The sequence below is a fragment of the Lichenostomus cassidix genome, chromosome 3 (assembly GCF_008360975.1).
Source record: "Lichenostomus cassidix isolate B80296 chromosome 3, HeHo_3.0, whole genome shotgun sequence".
NCBI lineage: Eukaryota > Metazoa > Chordata > Aves > Passeriformes > Meliphagidae > Lichenostomus > Lichenostomus cassidix.
The window spans coordinates 113,291,796-113,306,192 of NC_139483.1; the positions used below are offsets into that span (position 1 = coordinate 113,291,796).

At 40.5% G+C, this 14,397-nt stretch overlaps 1 protein-coding gene across 1 annotated transcript; it reads left to right on the forward strand.

Annotated features, from left to right (window-relative positions):
• Positions 1-91: 91 nt before the first annotated feature.
• Positions 92-12,743, forward strand: GPN1 (GPN-loop GTPase 1). Its single transcript, XM_085057385.1, has 15 exons — positions 92-215; positions 314-407; positions 1,163-1,202; positions 2,349-2,415; positions 3,091-3,128; positions 3,642-3,720; positions 3,821-3,915; positions 5,328-5,373; positions 7,410-7,556; positions 9,605-9,687; positions 10,198-10,237; positions 10,946-11,036; positions 11,527-11,637; positions 12,237-12,344; positions 12,446-12,743. Exons 1-14 carry the CDS (start codon positions 126-128, stop codon positions 12,326-12,328), a joined length of 1,113 nt encoding a protein of 370 aa, XP_084913511.1. The 5' UTR covers positions 92-125; the 3' UTR covers positions 12,329-12,344; positions 12,446-12,743.
• The last annotated feature ends 1,654 nt before the right edge of the window (positions 12,744-14,397 follow it).

Consider the following 14,397-nt stretch of genomic DNA (forward strand, 5'->3'; position numbering starts at 1 on the left):
CACCAGGAGGCCGCGCGGACCCGCGGTACGTCCCGGGCGGCAGCGGGGCCACAGCCGCGCCTGTGCGCGTCACGTCGGGGCTGCGGCTGCCTCCCGACCCGGAAGGACAAGCGGGCCCTGGGAAGATGGCAGCGGCGGCGGGAACCGCGGTGGAGGCTCCGGTTTGTGTACTGGTGCTGGGCATGGCCGGCTCCGGGAAAACCACCTTCGTGCAGGTGAGGGGTGCCGGGGCATCGGGAGGCCGCGTGAGTCGCAAAGGCCCGGGGGCTACCCGCGTGTCGGCGGGACCTGACGCCTCCCCGTGTCCCCACAGCGCTTGGCCGCCCACCTGCACGGGCAGCGCTGTCCTCCATACGTGATCAACCTGGACCCTGCCGTCCACAACCTGCCGTTCCCCGCCAACATCGGTGAGTGCTGCGCTCTGCGAGGCGGGTGGGGCCTGGCCGGAGGAGCGGCCTGGAGTCCGCCAGGAGAGAGTAAATACGTAGGGCCATAAACAGAGGCAGAACCGGTGCGCGTAGAGTGCTTCTCACGTGTTCCGCGGAAGCCGTGGCGAATTCGTGAGGTGTTCAGCTGGGCTGCTTGTATTCCTTTAAGAGAGTCCAAGTTCTAATACAAGATAGATTTGAAGATTTTTTTTAATTGTAACTCCTTTCTCCAAACAGTCATTAATACAGGTATTTTTATAACCAAAGCCATTATTTCAGTGCGTTTGTACATTTTTTATATCATCTGGTGCATAGGTGTTTGGGTTCTGGAGGCTTTTTCTTTGTCAGTGATGAAAAGTATCAGCAGATTTTATCTGATTCCCTACATCCACATATGTTACCACCAAATAGTTTTAAAGCACTTTAGAAGACATGGATTTCAGAGAAAATATCTTAGCAATAGAACAGATCTTATGTTTAGCTATTCCAAAGAGCATACCAGTCCCTAGTTCCATGACAGTCCTATCTCTTACACTCTGTGAACTGTGCCACCCAGCCTCTCCAGAAGATAAGAAAGAAATGTGGGTACATAAGTTGTGTCACTGATATCAGAGGAATAATTGGAGTATCTGTTCCAGTGCTGGATCTCTAGTAATGCAGATATAGCTATGCTTTGTTAGCTGATGGTGACCAGCTGGGGGCTGGAAAACTGCTTATATGTCTGTCTCCCCTAGATATCAGGGACACTGTGAAGTACAAAGAAGTCATGAAACAGTATCCTTTTTTTTGTCTACATAATGATACTTGAAATGTTAAGTTTTTGAAAATAACCTGCATGTGCACACTGTGATGAAGGAGCAGGAGGTGGGGGGATTGCAATAATGCAGTGCGGTGCATGAATATCAGAAGGTTTTGACTGTGTATTTGTTGCATGTGACGTACAGGATTTGATACTCCTTAGGTAATTTTTGCCTGTGCTAAAAACGATTCTGCCTAACAGTAAGTTTTTACAAGTAATAGGGACTCTGCCTATGTAGTTTTTCTTCTTTTTTTTCTCTTGTTGTTCTTTCAAAGAACTCGTGGCTTCTATTTTTTTTTGTTTTGTGGTGGCCAGCAGCCTTTTCCCCATGTTTTAACTAGTCTAATTTTATTTGTCATAAACAAATATGGAAATTCCTATTTATCTGTAGTAGACAGAGAAAACTGTTTCTCTGTTTGACCATTGTCAAAGCACTGTTGTCTCTATGAATCTCAGACACATTGGAGTGTTTGCTCTTGCTCACAGTGTCAATGACTGTAGTGCAATAACATTACACTAAAGTGGCTGCACTTCCAGAGGGCTGTGGAGGCCCTTGGTCTCCTATGTAAGAGCTTGTGCAGATGGAGACAATACAGTCTTTGGTTTTGACTTGCAAGTATGAATCTTAATATTTTAGACAAGAATAAAGGTGGTGGGGATATTATTCTTAATTTTGGCTGTTGTTTGATTTGGGATTACTAGCAAAACATCCTAAATAAAAGTTTCAAATTAACATGTAAGTGCATTATTTTGCTTCACTGCATCTGTTAGCCATTACTGGAGTTTTTGTGTCTTGTTAAGAAGGGCCTAAGGAGGATGGCTGGCCTCATGTTTGGATAATGAGAGTTGTGTTAGAGAAAACAGTATGTTATGAGTTCTTGTGCAGTTAAAGCAAAAAGGCCAAGGGGAAGCCACTTAGCCTCTTCCTGCTGTTAATCACATGTATTTGGGTAAGAGAGAGACACTTTGTATTTGTTATGATACTGAATGACTTAGAAGAGTTAATTGTGTATTAGGGGTATTTCTTGCTTCAAGGTATCCAGTGTGCATTTGTTGTCAGATTTGACAAAGAAGACCTCTGGGGTGTGCATAACCATCTGCTTTCCTAAATGAAGCATCAGATATGGGCTAGGCCCAAATGGTGGAATAGTGACCTCTCTCAATCTCTTTGCTACAAGATTTGACCAGGTACAAGGTTGTTTCTATGAGCTATTCCTACGATGCTGTGCTGGGAGACTGCGGGGTTTGTGTATCGGGAATATTTCTGGGGAGTTATTCTCCATACAGAACGCTGTATTTTACAGTGCAGTCAGAGCACATTAGCTTTCATATGAGAGATTTCAGTGTTTTAGCTTTTTTAAAAGTAAATTTAGAAAGCACACGTACGGAACATTCTTCAGTCTTTGGACAGGACTTTTGTTCCACCATGTTTACTATAAAGTCTTTCATGTGAATTTGAATGCTCTGGTTTTGAACTAGGGAAGCTCACTTCTGGAAACCGGTTAAATTTTCCTGGGGTTATTTGATAACTGACAGCCCTCCTAAATCATAACACTAAATCAGCTCAGGGGTGGGGACTGATGTCAGATATCGAGACAATCTCTTAGTGAAAAGGCAGGGAACAACTGCATTACTTTAGTCGGGTGCTGGAACACACAAAAAAATCGAGGTTATTTTTGACCTATGCAGGGTGTGAGCATTTTTCAGCCTGCCTTAGTAGGGCCTTCCTTCCTTCTGAAAAGTGTAAAGACTTCAACCTTTTGATATATACCTGCAAGTTAATGTAGTTTCTGCTGTGAAATGAAGATAAAAGTTTCTTGTTGTGAGCCAAAACACAAAATATACTTCCTCTTTTTCAATCAGGTGATGAAGTTTATTGAAAAAAGACAAAATGCATCCAAGTGAGTACATTCTACTGAGTTCTGCTTTTCTGGGATTATTGTGGGAAAATCATGAAATCCTGAAAAACTTCTCTGCATGTTTTCTAGTTGTTTTTTTCAGCCTTGGTATAAATTTTGTGTGGAAAAGGGCATAGAACAGATAAACTAGATTTTCTCTGGATACATCCAAAAAAAGTCTGCTGATTACAGTTCTGCTTTTCTTGTCTTCTATTAGACGTCATTTTCTTTCACACACTATTCAAACAGGCAGCAATAATTATTTTTCTGGAGATTTTGCACAACTAACTGTCTGTCAGATTGATGCTTTCAACTCATGAGAGTACATGCTTCTTAGTTACAAAACTGACACAGGAAATTTTCAGGCATGCCCATAAATCTCATCACTGGGAGAAGTTTTCCTCATTTGTTATAGAATAAGCATGTGATTTGCCATTGTATGCTGATAGTCTAGTCAGAACAGGACCGTTTGCTTAACTAATTTTCCCTTCTTGTTTGGGGGTGACTTCTTACCAGGTATGTTATTATTGACACACCAGGGCAAATTGAAGTATTTACTTGGTCAGCATCAGGAACCATCATAACTGAGGCCTTGGTAAGTGCTTTTGACATGACTGGACAGTGAAGCTGTGTGAATGACCTGGCTGTTGAGCAGTGTGCTTCTAATTAAACTGTCTTTTACTTTGTGTTCCCAGGCTTCCTCTTTTCCTTCGGTTGTTGTCTATGTGATGGACACCTCTCGCAGTACTAACCCTATCACTTTTATGTCCAATATGCTGTATGCCTGCAGGTAAGAAAAGCTGGAAGTGCAGCCCATCTGCTTCAGTTGCTGTGTCTCTTTGATAGTTACTTTGGAGGGGAATCATGGAATGGTTTGGGTTTAAAGGGACCTCACCCACACTCTTTTCCATGGGCAGGGACACCTTCCACTAGACCATTTTTATTTGTACACTGAAAAGCTGCAATAAAGCTTTCCTGAAGCCTTCTTCAGGCTGAACAATCCCAACTCCTTGGCCTGTCTCCATAGGGGAGTCCTTCCAGTCTCCTGATGGTTTACATGAGCTCCTCTGGGCCTGCTTCACAGGTCCGTGTCTGTCTTGTACCATGGTTCCCAGAGCTGGATGCGGTGCTCCAGGTGGTATAACAGTAGAATAGAGTAAAAAGGGTGAACCACCTTCCTTGCTCTGCTCCCCATGTGCTTTTGATGCAGCCCAGGAGGTCGTTAATTTTGCACTTGGATGCCTCGCGTCCCCTCAATCTACTGGCTCGGTTATTCTCTTAGTGGTTTTATCATGGAAAAAGCAGAATAATTTAGGTGCCAATGGACATCTGGAGCTCATAGGCTCAAAACTCTCACTGAAAGCATTAAATAATCCATGAAACCTCGTTGTGATGAATGCTGGTTACGTTAGATCTAACATTGCCTATTGCTTATAAGTCCATTTATCTAAGGTGTATCAAGACAGCCTAGTTCAGACTCCTTCTTGTAAACACATAGTTTTTAATTCCATTTTTTAATGTTATTGATACTTTTAAGAGATTCTTCAAGATTTGTTTGGAGTTCAGCATAGCAAGGAGCTCTTGATTTATCATATTGTTTCTCGTACATGAATTTCTCTATTTTCTTTCATGTTAAATCAGGGACTAAATACCTATGGAATGACCACTGTAATAGTGTGCAAAATGTGTCTTATTGCATGCTGCATTTTCTGATATTAGTTCGAGTGAAAGTGATCGCAATATATACAGTGAAATGAACATGTGAGCTCTTGTGTCAAGGTAGCTTTTCTTTATAGATGTTCTGTGTCATTTGAATTCATTGCACAGTTCACGAAAAATCTCTCATAACCCAAGGTCTGAGTCAAATGCAAAATGCAAAGGGAGTTAAAAACTAGGATCTGAGAATCATAGACAATGGTAACCAAAATCAGCTGGATGTGTCAGAGACTTTTTATCTCACAGATGTGTGCTTAAATCTTGGGGAGGTATATTTCATTCAAGAATTGTAAGCAGGACCTGAGTGAAAATTACATTCTAATTGGTGCAGAGGAAAATAATTCTCTTTTGACATCAAATGTATTCAGTTTTGCACAAGTCTTGTCTGCTTTATGCTTAACTTTCTATGTCTGCCTTATGGTTTCTATTCTAGTGAGTTTTAAATTAATTTGAAACTTTTATTTTGTGTCTCCCCCCCTCCCCCAGTATCCTGTACAAGACAAAGTTACCTTTCATCGTAGTCATGAACAAAGTAAGTTAAAACTCTGGTTTCCATTTCCTAGTGGTACATTGTTCTGTTTAGCTTCTTTGCGGTGGTGTCTTTGTTTTACCACAATTACAAGTTTTTACTAGGAAAGAGAGACTGGAAGGGAGCTGCAGGTTGCCAACCAAATCTAAAAGGGGTCTTTAATCTGGTATCTAAATGCACAAGAATAATCAGGGATGGGCAGTTGCACCCAAACCCTCAAGTCAGAGAGGATACCAACAATTTGAAACATGTTTTGGACCTTAAACCTGGGCTGTAGGGAAACTTAACTCTGTAGTATAAGGGGAAGGTCATTCCGGAATCTGCTCTTACACACCCTGTTTCCACAGTACATTTGTCTTCATTATTTTTCCTACTCAGCAGCATGCTAATGACTCACAGTGGGAATGCTGTAACATCTACACATTTTGAGGAAGGAATCCCACATATTGTACCAGGCAAAACTTAACAAAAGATGTTTGATCCAGTATTTACTGGAAGGCAGATAGTAGTCTAAAGACACACATCCATTGTTGTGTAACACACTTGCAGCCTTAAAGGAATGCTTCTGAGCTTAACAGATGTCTCTTTAAACATATTCGTTTAAGATACTAAAAGAATCCCACCCAAAAGGCTCCCCACAGACACAATTTGCATTTTTTATCCCCAGCACAGCAAGCTCTCTGTGCACACGCCTACATTTCCCTTAGGCCATGCCTTGACTGTGACATTTTCCCTCACACAAGCCAAGCAGTATGAGTGTTTGCTGTGTCCTATCTCCACCCATCTGCCCAGTGACCCAAACCATGTGTATCTTTGATACCTGCCTGCTTACAGAGCAAGTTTTTGTACACAGTTTTCTTTCTAACTCTAGACAGTAATTCTAGAATAAGCTCCTAAGCTTTTCCTTTTCATAAAGGCATAAGGTAGGAAAACCATTCTCTCTTAAGAAAATACACCTTGAAAGGCTAAAAGAAGTGGGACTTGATCAGTGGATGTAAGGAAAGGTAGGCCCGATGCTTAGGATTCATAATTTTAAACCTCATTTTGATCTCATGTTTGCCTTGCTAAAATGTAAAGGCAACAGCATTTGAAGAATTTTTTACAAAAATTAATTAAATTTAATTTTTAAAAATTGACTATTGATAAGAATGGAAGAATCCTAGGGAACTGATACATGTGTAGTGACAAACAGATTTTAGAATTTTAAGATTTTCAGAGAAAAAGAAAGTAATTTGTTGAAGTGATTTAATTTTATTTATAGGATTCTAAGTACTCAGGCTTTGGCCCTTGGTGAACTCAGTTCTGTCTCAAATCTCTTGAGTAATGGTAGGCAATTGGTAGGCAATTTATCTTTCTCCTTTCCATTGGTGCAGGGGAATGAAATATATGAGAGTTTTAGGCACCTGATACTGTGCTAAGAGTGGGATGTGCATGTGGTAAGGTGTTTATGAAACTCTTTATTAGACTATTTGCATATGAATCAATGTAAAACTGTGGAACCCTCTCACCTGTTTGTGTTCATTGTCTTGCACTGAGTTTGGATTGTAACTTCTGTGGGTCAGAACACAGCTCACTTTCATAGAGACTGCATGGGCTATTACCCAACGTGGAAGTGGCACTTGCTCCCCCCAGACCCCAAGCAATCAGGAAAGCTTGGGATCTTCAGTGAGGGCTGTTCTTGTCTGGCCTCAAGCATATGATCTACTATTTACACCTTAAACTTCATTGTACAGTACGTGATTTTTGAATGCTCCATTCCAGTAAATCATAGAAGGCTTTAGACCTGTGATTGTTTTCTTAAACAGCTGTTGCCTTCTTAAGCTGTGGTGGTTGTGTCTTCTCTTCAGGTATTCGTGTAGTTGGTTTGATAAAAACAGAACTTGCAAAACTTCAGACCAGGGCTTAGTATTTTGAAAAGATGAACATTTTGAAAATAAATTTAACATTTTTTTATTTATTTGTTTTTATTTTTTATTTTGTCCACTTAACAGCCTACAGGTAAGAGTATTACTTCTGAATATTTTCCCTTCTCCTTCCAGACTGACATAATTGACCACAGGTTCGCAGTGGAATGGATGCAGGACTTTGAGACTTTTCAGGATGCCCTAAATCAAGAGACCTCCTATGTCAGTAACCTGACTCGTTCTATGAGTTTAGTATTGGATGAATTTTACAGTTCACTGAAGGTAAGAATCTTATTTTTGTTTATTACCTGTCAGAAAAGCCTGGAGAAGAGAAAGCTCAAGAAGAATATTTTTGATTTAGGGTAGGAGTAGAGTCTAAGGAAGGGAAAAGGCAGGCTCTGTTCACTGGTGCCCAGGGAAAGGAAAAGAGGCAATGGACACAAAGGGAAATGCAGGAAACTATGTTTAAACAGAAGAGGGGGAAAAAAATTACTTCATTTTTACTGATAGAGCAGATGGAACAGATGGTCCAGAGAAATTGTGAAGTCTCCATTCTTGGAGACAAAGTCATGAGCAACCTGTTCTAGTTAATTCTGCTTTTAGAGCAGAGAAGTTGGACTAGATCATCTCCAGAGTTATTGTCCGACTCTAACCCCTGTCGTTCTGTAAAGGGTCTTTGCAATGCCCTTTTGAACTGTAATCTGTTATGTGCCATGTTGAGGATTTGCAGATTTGTGTCACGGTGAGTGGGTGCCTGAATAATATAATACTGAATTATGTTTAATCATGAGAAGAAAGCTAAGATAGGCTGTCAAGAGGCAGCATTCTTTGTTGCAGCATTTGCCATCGGAGGTAATTTTCCTTGTTCAGAAAGCGTCTAGTACAGTTGGGCAATTCAGTACATAGGAAAAACAGAAAGAATCTCAAACCCAAACAAACACTCTCTGCTCCCTCCACCCCCTCTTGTATTTGCTTGCAATAATAATGCAAGAAGACACTGGGGGTTTTTCCCCACTTAACCAGGTTTTGAAAGGACAAAGTAATCCAGTTCTTCAGGAAACCCTATGCATTGGAAGCTGTTAATGATCCTATAGTGTGTGCTAAAGGTTTCAGCTAATTTTGTTTGTCATCAGCTTATACTATAAAAAAAGCAAGCCTTCTTGGCCTTATGGATATTAAAAGAAGGAAAATGAAAAGAAGTGATTCCATTCAGATAGGTAATGATAATGTAGCCAAAACAAAAATATTGTGAACTGTTCAATGTGGAATGATATACAGAATTTCAGAAGGGATTGTAGTGGTGCCATATACAGAACTAGAGTACTTCCTGTTCCTTAATTGTTAATTAAGTCACATTTGTGTGCTTGTCAGAGCCATTAGAGCACTGGACTGGAGAGCAGGTCGTACGAAGAACATTACAGCATAGATGGCAGCGTGTACTTAAGTGCAGGGAACGTAAAAATATTAATATATGTCAGCATATTTTAATGCTTAAAGTCCTTTGGAGAGCTGTCTCATGTTTACTGTATTAACGATCAAGTGCAAGGCCATACTGAAAAAAGTCTTTCTTTTGAAAGTGAGTAGTTGCAACTGTCTTGCTTTTGAAAAAGAGGAAGAATTTCCATTAGAGGATTATTGACTCTGGCTGGTAGTAGACTTAAGGAAATGTATTTTTAGGTAATTGATGTAATACAAGTAGAACAAATGGCCAGAAGTGTAATGTTAGACAAGTTCAAATTAGGGAGGAGCTGGGAATTTTGAATGTGTTGCCATAGTAACTGATTAAATCCTCCACTTCTTGCTGTTCTAGGGTTGGACTGGGGACTTTTTATAAAATGTGCTTTGGCTAAATAGAAAGTATAAGACATAATTTTAGAGCCAGAAGGTCAGTTCTTGTCTATTCTGCTAATTCCAGTACACTGATACATAGTAACTACTTATAACCCTAGCTGCAGATTGGATTATTAACAGTAAACAAGTAAGCAACAGAATGTCCTGACTTTCTCTTGAATTGCCCCATCTTGTTAAATAAAACCAAACAAACCCCCTTCCCCGAAGAAACACCACCCCAAAATACCGTAACAACTCACCAAACAGAAAACCAGCAACAACCAAAAGCATGTTTCTTGTTTCACGTTTCTTACCATGAACAGCAAGCATAGAAAGAGTTTGAAACCAGGATGGATAGAAGCAGAAGCGTTACTGCACAGTACTGTGCCGCTGTGCTGATTAAATGGCTATCATTAGGTTTAGATTAGCAGCAATTTGTTGTGTTTTGTTAGAAACTAGTTTAGTTACTCTCCAGTTCTGGTGTGCGGTTTCTTTTGCAGGTGGTTGGTGTTTCTGCGGTGCTCGGCACAGGACTGGATGAGTTTTTTATCCAGCTTTCTAAAGCTGTAGATGAATATGAGAGGTAAGGGGATATTTTAAGGGGTTAACCCAGTGCATACCTCCTGAAGGTATTGATTTGTAGCTCCTTTGATTTGAACAACTTTACACTTTCCTTAGCCAAGGCAATTTAAGGTTTCTAGTAAACTTTAAGCATCAGCATAAAAAGCAGCAGTGAAAAGGAACTACTCAGAGGTGAATATTTGTGTTAGTTGTTCAATGAAAAAGTAAAAGCTATCTGTGCCATCAAATATGTGAAGTTTTTTTTTCTAATTCCATAAAATGATCAAGGTTTGAATTGTTGCTGTTTCAATGAAGATGGTTCACTTATTTTGCGTCTGTTGGTTTCAGAATCCAAATCTGGGTAAAAAGTACTGTTAGTCTTTCTGAAATGTCTCTCAAATATGAAAGCCTATGGAAAACTTTTTTTTTGGGGTGGAAGGAAGCCTCTGAGATGAGTGTTCATTATCATGAACACATGATAATACAAATCATGTGTTGGTTCAGACTGAATGCACTCTATTTATCTTTTCAGAGAGTACCGTCCAGAATATGAGCGCCTTAGAAAAACAATGGTAAGTGTTTTTAGCTGTTGTACACCTTGATAGTGAGTGTATCTTGAGGTCACTTTTATGTACACAATTGCATTTACATTGAGAGGGTCTAACATTTCATTTGCTAGTCATATTTAGTGTGGGAAAACTCCTGTGCTGAAGGAGTCTGCTATCTGCCTTTTTTTCCTGGATGCAGTGGAGCATATCTTTACAAGAATAAAGATGTTTTGTAAAACAGATACTGTTCACTGCTTTAGTGCTAATATGTGAGCTAATTATGAGAAAATCATGGGGACATAATTTTGTATCTTCCATTCAGAAGCACAGAGAGTTGTTGAAAATAAAATCTGGAATGATTTGTTGAGGCTATCCCTGTATCTTCCTGTGCCAGTGAAGTGAACTGGTTTGACTTAGACAGTTACAGAGACTGATGTGCAGTGCCAAAACCAGCAGCTCCGCTCACCTTGAGTCCTGGCTGTCCAACGGACAGTTCTCTGCAGGCACAGCTGCACTGAGTTTGTCTTCCTGATGCTGCTGAAAAATGTTCTAGAAGTCCGCCATACTGGAAGTCCATGTTTGGTCAAAAGTTCTGTGTAACCTTACTTGTAATGTAAGACCTGCTTAGTGACTTCTGTGCTCTGGCTGGGGGACAGACTGCTGGGTTTGGATGAGGTTACTTTTCCACTGATGTGCTAAATGTTCTCAGAGTTCACATGTAACTGTTCACAGGAGGAAGCTCAAGAGAAACAAAAGAGAGAGCAGCTGGAACACTTGTGGAAGGACATGGGCAGCGTGTGTGTGCAGGGCAGCACACTGGCAGGTACCTCACCAGGAAGTTTTAAGTTCACTGCAGAAGTTTTCTGAAGAGTTTGCCTTGCAAAGTCATACAGCGCTTCTCTGTCTTCACAGCAAAAGTGTGAAGGCAGTTGCACGTTAGAGAAATGGGGCTTTAGTTCCTGTGGGATTGGCCACACTTAGCTCTTCCGTGTCAGTCACAGGCATGGAAGAAACCCTGCTGTGTAGCTAAAGCAGTACTGAAAGTACTGAAAATAATACTGAAAATAATGAAATACTTTGGAAAAGGTGAAATATTGGAATATGAAAAAGCTGTGCTGTTGGCTTCACAGTTCCTTGTGTGAAGCATGTGCTGATGAAGTCTGTGCTGTGTCTTTGGGATCCACAAGCAGTTTTCAGTCCTTTCAGAGCACATGTTAATTGATGTTTTTATGTACAGATAGAAGTTGTCAATGTTCACTATATCTTACCTTTAGCAAGCTGGTTTGTGTACAACCATTTCTTTTTCTTTCAAGGACCTGACGATGCTTCTGCAATGGGTCCCTCTGAGCTAATTCTAACACGAGGAACTCTTGATGGAGACGAAGAAGAGAGGGAGAGCGATACTGATGACATTGACCATGAAGGTAAGGGAATGAGTCTTGAAAGCTGCCCATATAGTCAGGAAATCCCCTCTGTATCTCATTACCTGGATGGACTGTAAAGACAGCCTAGAAAACAAGCAAACATTCAATCACCTAAATACATGTATCAGAACCCACAGCAGAAGCCCAGGTGCAATGTTTAGTCCAGGGATATCACTCTCCAACCTTTGTGAAAGTTCACACGTAAATTTTCTATTTAAGTAATTAATAGGTGTAGAACACATAAAAACCAGAGAACTTAGGCCTGGGGCGCATAGTGACTTCTGAACCTGATGAATGCACAGCTGTTTCATCATCTTTTTGGCCTTACAGTTTCTTCCCCTGGCTCCCTTCCCTTTTGCTGTGACTTTGGTCTTGGAGCAATCTTCTAAGTCTTTGGAATGTGTTTTTTCTCTTGTATAGCTCACAGACATTGTCTTCATGCTTCCCCTGTTCCATTGATGTTTAGGATCACTTATTTCCTTTGCCTTGTAATGTAGCTGAAGATCCAACAGACATTCTATGTTGTTCTGACTATCCTGACTCTAGCTTTTGTCAGTAACAAAAGCAGAATAGTCCTGAACTGTTGTTTTTTCCCCCAGTGACTGAAGAGAGTCACGAAGAACCAGCCTTCAGAAACTTCATGCAAGACATGCGGATGAAAGGCCAGAGAAAAAGCAACCTGAATGATTGAAACCTTCACCAACAAGGTTTGGAAAGAACAGCAAAAAGAAATTTGCATTGAACCATTCGTGAAGACTTTTATTTGTGAACAGCTTCCTCTGATAGATTTTTACTTCTTTTTCTGCAGTAATTGTTGGTCATGTGAGTTAAAGATCTTGTAGCCAACTGACTGCGCATTTGGCCATCTGCCACTTTGGCTGAAGGAATCTGCAGGTTCTTTTCCTCCACATTCTTCAGATCTGTCTGTTGAGAGCTTAGATTTTGAGCTCTGACAGCATTAGTATCTAGAGCACTAACCGGTCCCCAGAAACACGTTCCATTCGCGTGTGCAGCCAGGGCACAAGTGATGCTGCACTGAACTTTTATCAAGTTACTTACTGTTTGATAGTTTGGTTTTCATTAAATATATTTTATGTACTAACAAATGTGTGATAATAATAGAAGGAGATTTAATTTTACGCACTGTTCTAAGGTGAGACCTTTTCCCTGTGCTTCCAGCCCATCTGTATTATTGATGCATAGCAAATGCATCTTAATTACATTACACAGACATGGTACAGATGCCTCCCAGGAAAATCCCGAGTAACGAAAGTTCCCAGGAGGGAAAGTAATAAAAAGACTCTAGATCGATTTGGCTGAGAACGGAAATACACATGGTTATATATTGGCTCCATGTATCTCAAGATTACTTAAAGCAAAGGCATTTCCATGGATGAGTGCCTACCTGGAATATAGACAAGTGCTTGGAGACTGGCTAATACTTATTTTCCTAATAGGCACCACAGGCACAGATGTTCACTTGCAGTTTAGCAGTCTGAACCCTGGAATCTTTGGGGTTTTTCCCTCTACACAAGGTGGTGGCTTCACTGGATAGGTCTCTGAGTCCCTGAACTCTGGCATAGGGTCTGCTAGCACCAATCCCAAATCCCTCGTGTGGAATACTATTCTGCTTTAATTTATAAATCACCAGTTCTCTTAGTGGATAAACCCTTCAACTTTATTTCACTCGTTATTAAACAATTTAGTAGTGCCAGATTGATTCCATTTTGATGTGAGAAATTCAATTGCTTTAAGATAAAGAATAAGGCTTGCTCATTTTTACATACCGATTTCTGTCATATGATGAAGTTCTATAGTCTTGAGGTTCTTTCAAGCGCCCTCAGTCCCATCGCAGCCTTTTCTGATTTTCACTTACTTGCCTAGTACATAGGCTACTTTACTTCATTTGCAGTGCAATCACTTTGTATGTCTCATCACAATGTCTGATATTTATACCTGTTATTTTCATTGATGGAAGATGGATATGAAGATGCAGTTACTACACATGCAACAATGCAAATGGTTCCTTTGCCACGTATTAGGTTTGGAATGCTAGAGCCAGTATTTTGGAGTATATTCATTTTATGCCTTCCTCGGGGCAGGGGAAAAAGGTAGGGAGTTGTAGTTGAGGTAGTGATGATGCCATTTGGGGCACCCCAATGTCACTGTGAGAGTGATGATGTGGTGGAAGAGAAGGTGAATAGGGTATAAGAGGGGTCAGGGGGGTCCTCCCCAAAAAGGAAGGTTATACCTCAAAAAATTCTTGAAAATTCAGGGGGTGTGTGTGAATAAAAAATAGGAAAACCTCTAACTTATCTATATATAAAAATGGTAATTTTTATTAAGATTGATTTCAAAATACGTATGTACTGTATTATATACAGGAACTTAGAGTATAAGAAATTCTAAGTATAGATATATAGGGCTTGAAAATACAACCTCAGGCACGCCTTACCAATCACAGACTCATTTGAGAAAGCTGACCGATTCAATTACTTTAAAAGGAATATGTCAGCCCTCCCAGTGTTACACAAATGGAGTCCCATCCACAGTCCTGTTTTCAGGATTGTCTGGTTCAACATGTATTCCGCTTCATTCCAGATCCAGAAATCAGTTTCCCAGTTTTCACAATTTAAAGGCTCAGATCACTTTAAAAGTCCCCATGTAGGCTTTCCACAGTTGGGTTCTCTTCTTGGTGAGTTCACAGTGCGCCATGAGACAACACATTTTAAGTTACAATTTCCAGGTTGATTATGGGAC

Coding starts and splice junctions, on each gene's coding strand:
- GPN1 (XM_085057385.1), top strand. CDS start 126: ATGGCAGCGGCGGCGGGAACCGCGGTGGAGGCTCCGGTTTGTGTACTG. Junction 1,203..2,348: donor TACAAAGAAGTCATGAAACA/GTATCCTTTTTT, acceptor ATGAAGCATCAG/ATATGGGCTAGGCCCAAATG. Junction 10,238..10,945: donor AGCGCCTTAGAAAAACAATG/GTAAGTGTTTTT, acceptor AACTGTTCACAG/GAGGAAGCTCAAGAGAAACA.